Below are 13,160 nucleotides of genomic sequence, written 5' to 3' on the forward strand. Positions count from 1 at the left end.
TGAGCCACCACGCCTAGCGACTAATATCTTTTATACATACAGATGCAAAATTCCTCAACTAAATGGTAGCAAACCAAATTCAGCAGCATATTAAAGCATTATACATCATGATTTATGTTGGATTCACTCCAAGAATGCAAGGATGGTTCAACATAGGTAAATCAATGTCATACACTATATTAATAGACTGAAGGGGAAAAAACCCACATGACCATCTCAACTGATGCAGAAAATGCACTTGATAAATTAAATAACCTTTTCATGTAAAAAACAATCAACTAGGAACAGGAGGGAATGTCTTCAATTATTGATAAAGTCCATATAAGAAAAACCCACAACTAACATCATACTCAATGGTGAAACATTGAAAGCTTCTCCCCTAAGATTAGGAACAAGACAAGGATAGACACTTTTTTCATTTCTATTCAATATAGTACTGGAAGTTTTAGAGTGATTAGGAGTGAAAAATAAATGAAAGGCATCCAATGGTGTTTTTTGTAGAAAAAAAATCTTAAAATTCACATGGAATTTCCAGGGATCCCAAATACCCATAACAATCTTAAAAAAAAAAAGAACAAAGTTAGAGGACTCACATTTCCTGACTTAAATCTTAATACAAAGCTACTATACTCAAAACAGTGTGATCCTGGCATAAAGACAGACATATTTACCAATGGAATAGAATAGAAAGGCCAGAAATAAACCCTCACATATATTGTCAATTGATTTTTGGTAAGGATATCAAGAATATTCCATGGGGAAAGGACAATCTTTTCAACAAATGGTGCCAGGAAAACTGGATATCCATATTCAAAACAATGAAGTTGTACTATATGCAAAAATTACACCATATACAAAAATTAACTCAAAATCAGCAGCTGGGCACAATGGCACACCCTTATAATCCCAGCTATTCAGAAGCTGAAGTAAGAAGCTTACCTGAGCCCAGGAGTTTAAGGCTAGTCTGGGCAACATAACGAGACCCCCATCTCTAAGAAAAAAATATTAACCTCAAATGAATCAAAGACTTAAATTTAAGAGCTAAAACTATAAAACTCTTGGAAATCAAAATTAAAAGCTTTTGTGTGCCAAAGGACACTGCTGAGGCTGGAGAATCGCTTGAACCTGGGAGGCGGAGGTCACAGTTAGCTGAGATTGCGCCATTGCACTCCAGCCCGGGCAACAAGAGTGAAACTCTGTCTCAAAAAACAAAGCAAAACAAAAGATAGTAAAAAGGCAACCACAGGATGGGAGAAAATATTTACAAAGCATAGATCTGATAAGGGATTAATATTCAGAATATATTACATAAAGAACTCTCACAACTCACCAAGAAAAACCAACTCAATTCAAAAATGGGCAGAGGATTTGAATAGACATTTCTCCAAAAAAGATATACAAATGGTCACCAAGCACATGAAAGATGTTCAACATCATTAGTTACTAGGGAAATGCAAATCAAAAACCACTATGAGATACTACTTCACACCCATTAAGATGGCTATTACTGAAAAAAAAAAAAAAAAAGAAAAAGAAAACAAAAGAAAGGAAAATAAGTGATGGAGATAGCATGGAGAAACTGGAACCCTATGCACTGCTACTAGGAATGTAAAATGATGCAGCTGCTATGGAAAAACAGTTCAGCAGTTCCTAAAAAAATTAAACCTAGAATTACCATAAGGCACATTCTACTCCTAGGTACAGACCCAAAAGAACTGAAAACAGGACTCAAACAGATACTTGAACACCAATGTTCATCACAGCATTATTCACAATAACCAAAAGAAGAAAACCCAAGTGTCCATCCATCAACAAATAGGTAAACAAAATGTATATACAGACAATGGAACATGATTAAGCCATAAAAAGGAATAAAATTCTGATATATGCTACAACATGGATGAACCTTGAAAACACCATGCTAAGTGAAATAAGCCAGACACAAAAGGACAAATCTTGTATGATTCCACTCATATAAAGTACCTCGAACAGGAAACTGATACAGACAGAAAGTAGAACAGAGTCTGGGAGAGGGAGAAATAGTTATTTTTGTTTGGGATGATGAAAAAAGTTTTCGAAATAGTAGTGATGGTGACAGAACATTGTGAGTGTTTCCACTGAATTGTACACTTAAAGACTGTTAGAATGAACTTTTAGGTTATATATTTTTTCAATCATTAAAAAAATTGAGGGCTGGGCATGGTGGCTCACGCCTGTCATCCCAGCACTTTGGGAGGCCAAGGCAGACGGATCACAAGGTCAGGAGTTTGGGACCAGCCTGGCCAAGATGGTGAAACCCCGTCTCCACTAAAAATACAAAAATTAGCTGGGCATGGTGGTGGGCGCCTGTAGTCCCAGCTAGTCTGGAGGCTGAGGCAGGAGAATCGCTTGAACCTGAGAGGCAGAGGTTGCAGTGAGCCAAGATCGCGCCATTTCACTCCAGCCTGGGCAACAAGAGTGAAACTCTGTCTCAGAAAAACAGAACAAAACAAACAAACAAAAAATTGAATTCACCAATAACATACACTCCTGTAACCCAGTGATTCTACTTTCTAGGTATTTCCCTGGAGAAATTCTTGTACACTCACAATAAGACCTACATTGCAGCACTGTGTATAAGGGCATTAGAGTTGAAACCCAACTGTTTATCAACAGAGGAATGGGTAAGTAAGCAATGAAACACAATATAGACATTAAAATCACTCAACCAGGCTGGGCATGGTAGCTCGCACCTGTAATCCCAGCACTTCGGGAGGCTGAGGCAGGTGGACCACTTGAGGTCAGGAGTTCAAGACCAGCCTGGCCAACATGGTGAAACCCCTTCCCTACTAAAAATATAAAAATTAGCTGGGCATGGTGGCGGGTGCCTATAGTCCCAGCTACTCAGGAGGCTGAGGCAGCAGAATCACTTGAACCCAGGAGGCAGAGGTTGCAGTGAGCCTAGATTGTGCTACTGTACTCCAGTCTGGGTGACAGAGCGAGACTTTGTCTCCAAAAAAAAAAAAAAAAATCACTCAACCAGAGCTCCACGTCATGCCATGGAGTGGCAAACACACTGATCAGTGAAAAAAACAAGTTGATACTCCTGATGTACAATTTTAAAATACAAAACACTATCTATTGTCTGTAATACATATATACCATTAATAAAAATACAAAACAAGCATAGTGAGGGTTGTGGTTGTTTCTGGTGAGGAGGGAGTGATTAAATATGAAGGTGGGCTTTAGCTATTAGCATAAGTATTTTATTCCTTTTTTTAAACCAGAGATCTGAAGCAAATCAGGCAAAACATTAACATCTGTTTAATTTGGCAGTGAATTTATGGGTCTCTATGACATTTTTTTTGGTATAATTATGTTTTATAACTTAAAACTTTGATATCTCTAGAATTTTACTTGATAAGAATTGAATTGGCCTACTACCCTAGACCTTCCTTTTGAGGCAAATTACTCTCCCAGGGTTCTGCATCCCAGCCCTGTCCACATTTTTTTCTCATTCTTTCTACTACACCTTGATCTCCCTCTCCTCCTCTTCACTAACATCCCCCCAACAGCCTTCAAAATATTCTAGTCTGTTGCATCTTAAAACACACACCAATAAATAGAAATTTATTTAATTCCACATAGCTAACCAGTTGTTCCCTAGCCCCACAGAGACTGCACTTTCAACAAACAACATGCACGCTCTTCCTACTGAGGAGGCATCAGGCCAGCAACAGGTCACAGTGCCTGCCCTGGAGTAGGGGCTTTACTTGATCACCTAGGCAAGTGGCATAAGAACTGACAACTAGAAGCAACCAGATAGGAATGGCCTCAACTTTCTGCCACCAAAACCTCCAGACTCATTAGCAAATACACTTCCAGTTACGACCCTAGACCTTCCTTTTGAGGCAAATTGCTCTCCCAGGATTCTGCATCCCAGCCCTGCCCATATTCTTTTCTCATTCTCTCTACTGTATCTTCACCTCCCTCTCCTCCTCTCCACTAACATTCACCCAACAGCCTTCAACATGTTCTAATCTATTCTATCTTAAAACACACACCAAACACAGAATGCCCCCTCTCTCAATCCCCCAGCACCTCTCACTAATGCTTACCTTTTATCTCTCCTTCATAGCCAAAATTCTTCAAAGATTTCCATTCTTTTCCTTTGAGACAGAGTCTCACTCTGTCATCCAGGCTTGAGTACAATGGCGCGATCTCAGCTCACTGCGACCTCTGCCTCCTGGGTTCAAGCAATTCTCCTGCCTCAGCCTCCCAAGTAGCTGGGATTACAGGCACCCACCACCACACCTAGCTAATTTTGTATTTTTACTAGACATGGGGCTTCACCATATTGGCCAGGCTGTTCTCGAACTCCTGACCTCAAGTGATTTGCCTACCTTGGCCTCCCAAAGTGCTGGGATTACAGGCATGAGCCACCATGCCCTGCTGAGTTCCACTTTTTCACCACTTTTCTCAACACCTCATCTTCACCACTCTGCTCAAATTGCCCCAGCAAAGATCACCAATGACGTCTATCATTAAGTCCAACCAAAGGACTGGTCAGGAGTGCCTGGGAGTAGAGGATTTATACTTTCCATCTGGCTCTCTTCTCTACTGTCTGGATTTTTTATTTCCATGTACATGTTTTGCCTTTATTAAAATAATAATGACTATGATTGCCTACAAGCAGTTTTTAATCCTCCTCTTCCTTGAAGGTTCAGGCACAGCCAACACCATGGACCAATTTCCCCTTGAGATATGTCCTTCCTCATTTCCATGTCACCATAGCCTCCTCTCTGGCCCCTTCTTCTGGCAAAGCCCTCTTCTTCCCATGCTCTCAATATTGGCTTCCTTGAAGTTCTGTCCCATTTTTCTCATTAGATACTGTTTCCTTGGGGGATTTCATCCATACCTTGGCTTCAGTTGTAGCTGAGACGAGGATGACTCCCCACCTCTGGGTTCAATTCAGATCTCTCTGCTGAACTCCAGACCCAGAGATCCACAGCCTCCTTGGAAATCTCTACCTGATCGCCTCACCATTTACCTTCATCACACCTACTCCTGTTCCCATTATACCTATCTCAGTAACACGAATCACCGTCTATCTAACTGCACAAGCCAGAAGCCTGGAAATCATTCTTGAATCCTTCTTACTCTATTGATTTTGCCCCCTAAATCTCTCTCCAAATATTCACATTTCTTCATTCCCCGGCCACTTTTATTTCATACCTGGATTACTGCAGCTGCCTAAGTGAGCTCTCAATCTTTGCTATACTCCAGCTAGAGTGGACCTTCAAATCCAAACCTGAATATGTCATCATTCTGCTTCAGATACCTCATTGCCTCCCCCAACCACTGTCTCTTGGATTGTCTAAACTCCTCATCATAGCTACAGAGCCCTTCGTGACCTGTCCCCTACCAACTGCCCAGACTCATCTCCTATACTCCTCTTCCCATGATTATCCCCATCAGTCCCTGTGAATATCTGTCAGTTCCTGGGATAGGCCATTGCCTCTTGTCTCCAGGCCTTTTGCACTTAGCGCACCTTCCATTTGGAATGCCCTCTTCTTCCCCACACCATCCTCTCCATCTGCTAGGCTAACTCCTCATCCTCCAATGTCAGTTCAAAGGTCACTTTTCCCAAGAGGCCTCCTTTTTACCCTGGACTCCGTCCTGACTGTGTGCTCCCCTGCAGGCTGCACTTCACTGCTCATGGCATTTATCCTGCTTGTTGTGGCTGTTTATTTAACATGTTTCCTGAAAGCAAGACTACGTCTCATCCACCTTTTTGTTCCTAGTTTCTATTAGTGCTTGGCACAGAGCATATGTTCACCAGAGATGAGGAAGCTATGCAGTCTTGACCTCAGTTCTTGGCCAACTGAAGATACAAACACTCAAAGGAATAACTAGAATACAATGAAGTAAGTGCTATAACGGATTATATATGTGTTTGGATGCTTGTATTATTAAGTGCTGAAGGAACACAACTAACTAATTTTCTGTGTTAATCAAGAAAGGTGACATTAGAACTGGCTTGTCATTCATTTCATTCATTCATTGAATAATTTCTAGGTACCTATTTGAGCAAAGCACTGTTCCAGGAGCTGTGGATACAGCAGAAAACGAGACAGACATCATCCCTGCCTTCCCAGAGCTTATCTTAGTGAGGGAAGACAGAAATTAAACAAATACAGTAATTTCAAGTAATGATACATGCTTTGAAGAATGCAAAACACTGTGGATGCTTACTCGGACAGGAGCAATAGGTGCATGTGTGTGTATGTGTGTCTGTTTGCTTATGTTAGGTTCCCTGGGAATTGTCACTTGAATATAACCTGAATGAGGGGATGGGGCTGATCATTCAAACATCTGCAGGAGACTGCTCTAGGCAGAGGGAACAATGAGACCCACTGGTTTGAAGGACAGAAAAAGGCCAGTGTGGCAGAAATACAATGAGTACTTATATCTCTATCCCAGAACTTGTCCCTGAATTCCAGAATCACAGAGCCAACTGTCAACTGGACATCACCACTAGGATGTCTAAAGGCACCTCAACCTTCAATATCCAAAACCAACCTAATTTCCTCCCCCAAACCTGTTCCTTCACACTTCAGTAAATTACAATTCCATCATTCCAGTTGCTCAAGCCACAAATCTTGAAGTAATCCATGATTCTATCCCACATCCAAACCATCAACAAATCTCATTGGCTCTACCTTCGAAATATATCCAGAATCCAACTACTTCCCATCACCTCCACTGCTACCACCCTGGTCTGTGCTGAAACATTTGGATCTTAGCCTTTGTGCAAGGCAGAAACACTGAAGGTTTTTCAGGACTGAACGAAGAAGTGATGCAGACTTACAGGTGTGTTGGAGCCAACTGGTAAGTTTTGGAGAATGCTGCAAGACAGTTAACATCATTTGACTTGGGCATCATGGGAGTATTTTTACCACAGATATTGGCAAACTTTACAAATCAGGGGTTCCCTCTCACACCCACAGAGATCTGGGTGTCCAACACTTACCAGCACACGACTGCAGGTACAAATCTGCATTATGGAAAGATAACTCTGACAGGTGTCATGTAATTCTTTACAGGTGTGTATATTTATGAATACATGAGAATGACCTAAGGAACTTTTTGCATTCTATATTTGCCTGCCTCCACTCAGCTAAGGACCACTAGATCAGAGGCACTTGTAAAGAAGCTGTTCGCAAGGATGCAGGCAAGAGTGAAGGTACCGACCACACGAAAGCATAGGAGAGTTTTGAGAGATATCTAGAAGTAGGAAAAACGGGCTTTATTTACTCTGAGAGAGCTAGATTCCTTTCCTTCATCTCACTTCTTAGTTGATAATTATAGACTCATTTCTATGATTCTGTGTTCCCCTCTAATGCAGCCTGTGAGGGCAGGGGCTGCACATTTGCTCACCATTGTATCCCCAGAGCCCAGCCTAATGCCTGCATATACAGCAAGACCTCACTGAAGAGCCATTAAATAAATAAAAGGAGGGACAATGCAGAGGAGAAGAAAGAGTCAAGGATGGCACTCAGGTTTATTGCTGAGGTGACAAAAAGGAGAAATGTGGGAAAAAGATGAAGTGTGGTTGGGGGTATGGAGAAGAGGATCTGGGAAATGTTGACTTGAAGTGCCTCTGAATATCCAGGTAATGATGTCCAGGTGGCAGCTGGAAACACGTTTTATTTTATTTTATTTTGAGATAGAGTTGCGCTCTAGTCACCTAGGCTAGAGTGCAATGGCGTGATCTCACCTCACTGCAACCTCCGCCTCCCAGGTTTAAGTTATTCTCCTGTCTCAGCCTCCCAAGTAGCTGGGATTACAGGGTGCCCACAGCCATGGCCGGCTTAGTTTTATATTTTTAGTAGAGACAGGGTTTTGCCATGTTTGCCAGGCTGCTCCTGAACTCGTGACCTCAGGTGATCCACCTGCCTTGGCCTCCCAAAGTGCTGAGATTACAGGCGTGAGCCACTGCGCCCAGCCTGGAAATAATGTGTTTTGCTATTTTTTTTTCTTTTCTGAGACAGAGTCTCACTCTGTCACCCAGGTTGGAGCACAGTGGCACAACCTTGGCTCACTGCAACATCCACCTCCCTGGTTCAAGCAATTCTCCTGTCTCAGCCTCCTGAGTAGCTGGGACTACAGGCACCCGCTACTACACCCAGCTAATTTTTGTATTTTTAGAAGAGATGGGGTTTCACCATATTGGTCAGGCTGGTCTTGAACTCCTGACCTCAGGCGATCTGCCCCCCTCGGCCTCCCAAAGTGCTGGTGGCATGAGCCACCATGCCCTGCTGGAAATATGTTTTAAATCTCGGAGGGAGCCCCCTGACTATAAGATGCAATTCTCTTCCCTTAGAATCTGAACTGTCCCTATGGGAGTGTCAACTTCCTCTCTCAAGACTCACCCGAACCTCGGCCTCTCGGGGCCTCCCATTGAGGTCGCACTTGGACCCATTGCCATAGGTCTGGCTGTGGTAGCGTTTCAGACGATGCTGCTTGGAGGCCTGGAGAAGACATGAGGCAGGAGTGGGGGAGATGAGAAAGACAGCAAAGAGGAAGGATGGCACTGCATCCTCACAGAGACAAAAGAATGGCCTGTGCCCCCCAGGAAGCTTTGTCCTAATGGCCACCAAGCCCCAAGAAACAGATCAGCTAATCTTGACCCTCCCCTTCTTGTCAGGGCTTTCAGCCGGTGGCCAGAACCCCTTCTCCCCGAATCCCACACTCTTGCCACCTTGGCTGTTTCATCATCCCAGTCGAAGGCCGATTGGTAGTAGCCAAGATAGAGGACTTCACCTTTGATCTCTGAATCTGCAAGAGAAGCCACAGAGAAGCACTGTTACCCCTAAGAGGAGTAGGAGGGAACTGGGGAGGCAGGTTACCTTCAATGATACGATGCTGAGGGCTTAAGGAAAACATAGGAGGGAGTTACCTTCCATGTGGTATTGCTGGATGTGGCGTCCATAACAGAATTCATATGTCCACCAGTCCTTTGTCTGACAATTAAAAATTAAACAATCAGGGGGATGGGGTGCAGACGTCTTTTATTGGAATCAGAGTCTCCTGGCTCCAAGACACATAGCCTCTCATCTACTTGCACACTCAATTCTCTTCCCTTCACTTCCACTCTCAATTCTCCAGACTTTCAGTAAGGAGGGAGGGCTGCTTTCCTTCTGTGACGTAGAGAGTTATCTCTAAAGTCTATTTTCCACTTGTGGTCTTTCCATTCCTCCCTCTTAAAAGATTTTTTAAATCCTCATTTCCCCTCCATAAAGATAAGAAATTATGGTATCCCTGAAGCAATCATATTAGGGAAACATAGAAGAACCCAAAATTAAATATTAATTGAACTTCTTGGACATTCCTTGCACTGTTCTGGCCACTGGGAATACAACTATGAACAAGATAAATTATTTGACCTCATGGAGTTTACATTCTAATGCTGGGATTCAGACCGAAAATAAACAAACTGATTCAGTTAATATGATTTCAGATCATGAAAAGTGCTACGACGAAAATAAAATTGGATACTGGAGTGGAGTGATAGGGCAGGGGGTGACTTTAGCAGGTAGGCTTAAGAAAGTACTCCTCCTACCCGACGCAGACCCTCAGTCTTGCGTTAGCCCTTTTCTGTGATCTTCTTTTTTGTTTTTTGTTTTTTGGTTTTTTTTGAGACAGAGTTTCACTCTGTCGCCCAGGCTGGAGTGCAGTGGCCCGATCTCAGCTCACTGCAAGCTCCGCCTCCCGGGTTTACGCCATTCTCCTGCCTCAGCCTCCCGAGTAGCTGGGATTACAGGCGCCTGCCACCACGCCCAGCTAATTTTTTTTTTTTTTTTTTTTTTTTTTTGTATTTTTAGTAGAGACGGGGTTTCACCGTGGTCTCGATCTCCTGACCTCGTGATCCGCCCGCCTTGGCTTCCCAAAGTGCTGGGATTACAGGCGTGAGCCACCGCGCCCGGCCTTTTCTGAGATCTTCTATCCTAACCTGCTCCTACATTCAGCAAAGTGTCATCAATGGTTACAGGATTCTTTGCTTCTTTCTTGTCCGTGTAATCTGTCTACTCCTCCAATGGTCTTCTTAACCACTACAGGTCCCCTAGATCCTGCCTCATTCACTGGACTACAGTTCTCGGATGAACTGCTAGTTCCCAAGCCCTCATTCTATCTAACCCAGTCCCTTTCACCTTCAGCAAGCAGGGAGCATCTCTCATTGGGCTCAACAACTCAGGGATCCCAGGCCCTTGGTAAGCAGGTGTTTCCTCCTCCCTTTCACGCTGGAAGTGAATAGCTCCAGCTGGCAGGCGACACTCATAGCGCTGTTTGTACTTAGAGGAGACAATCACCACGTCCGAAGATTGGCTCTGGGAAAGAAGGGAGGGTCGGGGGGCAAGGAAGCAAAGAAAGGCTGGGATCAGGGAAAACAACGAAATCCCTCTTCAGACCCTGGGGAAGAGCTCAGTCGAAGACAGAATAAGCCACGAGCTCTCCAGCTGTATTTAGTGGGTGAGGCGAGAGGGCGCTCCCATTTCTCCACGGGAACGGAGTCCCGGTGTTTCGATAGTAAACTGAGACCTGAACGTTGACAGCGGGAAGCCCCACGTCTCCCAATTCCTGGCCCCTAGAGAATGGGTCTCAGTCTGCGATCCCCAGGGATCACCGTAAAAGCAATACCTACTCTTCCCGATTTCCCGTAGGCTCCAGCCCCAGACTCGGGAGCTGCCCTTCTTCCTCTATCTCTTACTCGCTTCCTCTTCTGCCCGGACCCTCGCCCCTTATACGCCTCTCACCTGCCCTCCCATGACAGGCAACGGTAGGATCTCGATCCCATAACGCATCTCACTCAGCTCCTCCAGGTTCAGGCTCCCAACACCGCCAGTCAGACTTGCGGGTAACAGGAGTCCCAGAAGCAGCAGTCCCAACACACTGGACAGCACCGTTTCCGCCGCCATCTTTCGTTCCCCCGCTTATCCAGAGAATCTGTTTCCGCCCTAAGCCTGGCAGCGGCCTCAACACGCCCATCGGCGCCACATGATTTTATTGGCTATATGTTCTATCCCTCCCACGTACCCTATTCCTATTTGTAAACGTAGCTTCAAGGCCCCGGGGAGGTGGATCACGACGATTAGAAAAATCAATTGCGGTCTGTGATTGGTCAGAGACCAGCCAATCATCGACAAGATCAAACCCCTCTCGCCTACCCCAATTTCAGAGGCGTGGTCTATGCGCTTGGCCCTTTTATGTTTGCCCTCTGTCTTCGCCTAAATGTCATGCGCATCTCATTGCTTTTTCAGATGTTTGTACCTGCCCACCGCTGGGCGGAGTATTGAGGCAGATAGGTAACTTGCGCAGTGCCCGTGAAAGTTATTCAATGCTTGTTGCAAAACAAATAATTATTATACAGACGCTTACCTCTTTTCATATATACATATTGCTTTGGGGCAATAAGAAAATTTGTGTCAAAATCTTCCTATACGATCCTGCAGTTGACCTCCAAAAAAACTATCCTAGAGAAATAATGCGGGCAGTCAGACGCGGTGGCACGCACCTGTGGTATCAGCTACTCCGGAAGCTGAGGCAGGAGGATCTCCCGAGCTCAGGAGTTCAAGTGCAGCCTGCACAACACAGCGAAACCGGGTCTCGAATGAGTGAGTACATACATACATACATACAGGGGCTTCCAGTTAAAGGTGGAATTATGTATTACTCTCCAGGCCGTAAGAAAGGGAAAGGAGACAACAACAGCAACATTTTGGAAGCTGGAAATCGAACCGAAGAATGGTAACTGGTTTAGCAAACTTGAGAATATTGATTACGAAACAAAGGTAAACAAGAGCCTGATTATACCTTTGGAAAATCCTCTCTGGGGAATCTCACCAGCTCCAAAGAAAAATCCCAAAGATACCCTCATCAGAATTCTCTTAATGATGTAGATAATTATAATGAATTCCACATGTAAGACTTTGGCCTAGGTGCCCCAGCCCTCATTTCACTTTCCAATCAGCGTTTTAGTGTTCTTACTCTTCAAAATAAATAGCCAGAGATCATTAGACGTTTAAGGAAGGACTTTAATATACAAGTAAGAAACAAAAACAAACAAGGAAAAAGCAAATGAGAGGAAACATAAATTGCAACGGAGTGGGGAAAAAAAAAAACCACCAAAAATAAAACATTTAAAAATTGGCTGGGCACGGTGGTTCATGCCTGTAATCCCAAAACTTTGGGAGGCCGAGGTGGGCGGATCACTTGAGGTCAGGAGTTCAAGACCAGCCTGGCTAATGTGGTGAAACCCTGTATTTACTAAAAATACGAAAATTAGCTGGGCATGGTGGCACACGCCTGTAGCTACTCAGGAGGCTGAGGCCGAAGAATTGATTGAACCTGGGAGGCAGAAGTTGCCTTGAGCTGAGATTGCTGAACTGCATTCCAGCCTAGGCCACAGAGCTAGACTCCATCTAAAACAACAAAACATTAAAAATAATCCATCATCAGACTTCTCAAAGAGATATTATAGTGCATTCATAAAATAACAACAGGAAACTACTTGAGAGTAACTACTATTTCGATAAGCAAAAAGAGCTCTTGGAAACTAAAGCCATGTTACAGAAATAAAAATTCTGTACAAAGACTGGAGGATAAAGTTGAAGAAGATCAAATTTGTTCTACTTTAGGAGAAAACATAAAAATTAAAGGATCAGTCCAGAAGGTCTGGACGAAATAAGAGTTCTAAATTAGAGTTCCAGAAAGAGAACAGAGAATCAGAAGCGAAGAAATCATCAAAAAAATTATTTAAAAGGACTAACCCAAACTGAAGAACAGAGTCTCCAAATTGAACGGGCACCCTAAGTATCCAGAACAATAAATTAAACCCACACCAAGACACATCATTATAGAATCTCAGAGCACTGGACACAGAGAAACAATTCTAAAAGCTTCCAGAAAGAAAGAACAAGTTGCATACACAGACAAAAAATCAGAACATGTGACTTCATGTTGTTGCTTTGTTAATAAATTTTTAAAAAATCAGAACAGCGGCCAGGCGCGGTGGCTCAAGCCTGTAATCCCAGCACTTTGGGAGGCCGAGGCGGGCGGATCACAAGGTCAGGAGATCGAGACCACAGTGAAACCCCGTCTCTACTAAAAATACAAAAAAA

General features: G+C 43.7%; 1 protein-coding gene across 5 annotated transcripts in view; it reads right to left on the reverse strand.

The window, feature by feature from the left end:
• LOC105474084 (OS9 endoplasmic reticulum lectin) overlaps positions 1–11,058 on the reverse strand; it is a 28,622-nt gene extending 17,564 nt beyond the window's left edge. For 2 of the 5 annotated variants that reach the window (XM_011728409.2, XM_011728408.2), the window contains exons 1-5: positions 10,797–11,047; positions 10,194–10,370; positions 8,942–9,005; positions 8,744–8,820; positions 8,415–8,513 (exon numbers count right to left, since the gene is read on the reverse strand). In XM_011728409.2, the coding sequence (XP_011726711.1) occupies positions 8,415–8,513; positions 8,744–8,820; positions 8,942–9,005; positions 10,194–10,370; positions 10,797–10,958 (579 nt within the window). In that variant the 5' untranslated portion in view covers positions 10,959–11,047. Of the gene's footprint in view, positions 1–8,414; positions 8,514–8,743; positions 8,821–8,941; positions 9,006–10,193; positions 10,371–10,796 lie in introns of all 5 variants that reach the window. The other 3 variants (XM_011728404.2, XM_011728406.2, XM_011728407.2) reach the window with 3 other exon arrangements.
• Positions 11,059–13,160: the final 2,102 nt, after the last annotated feature.

This window comes from Macaca nemestrina, chromosome 10 (genome assembly GCF_043159975.1).
Source record: "Macaca nemestrina isolate mMacNem1 chromosome 10, mMacNem.hap1, whole genome shotgun sequence".
Classification (NCBI taxonomy): domain Eukaryota; kingdom Metazoa; phylum Chordata; class Mammalia; order Primates; family Cercopithecidae; genus Macaca; species Macaca nemestrina.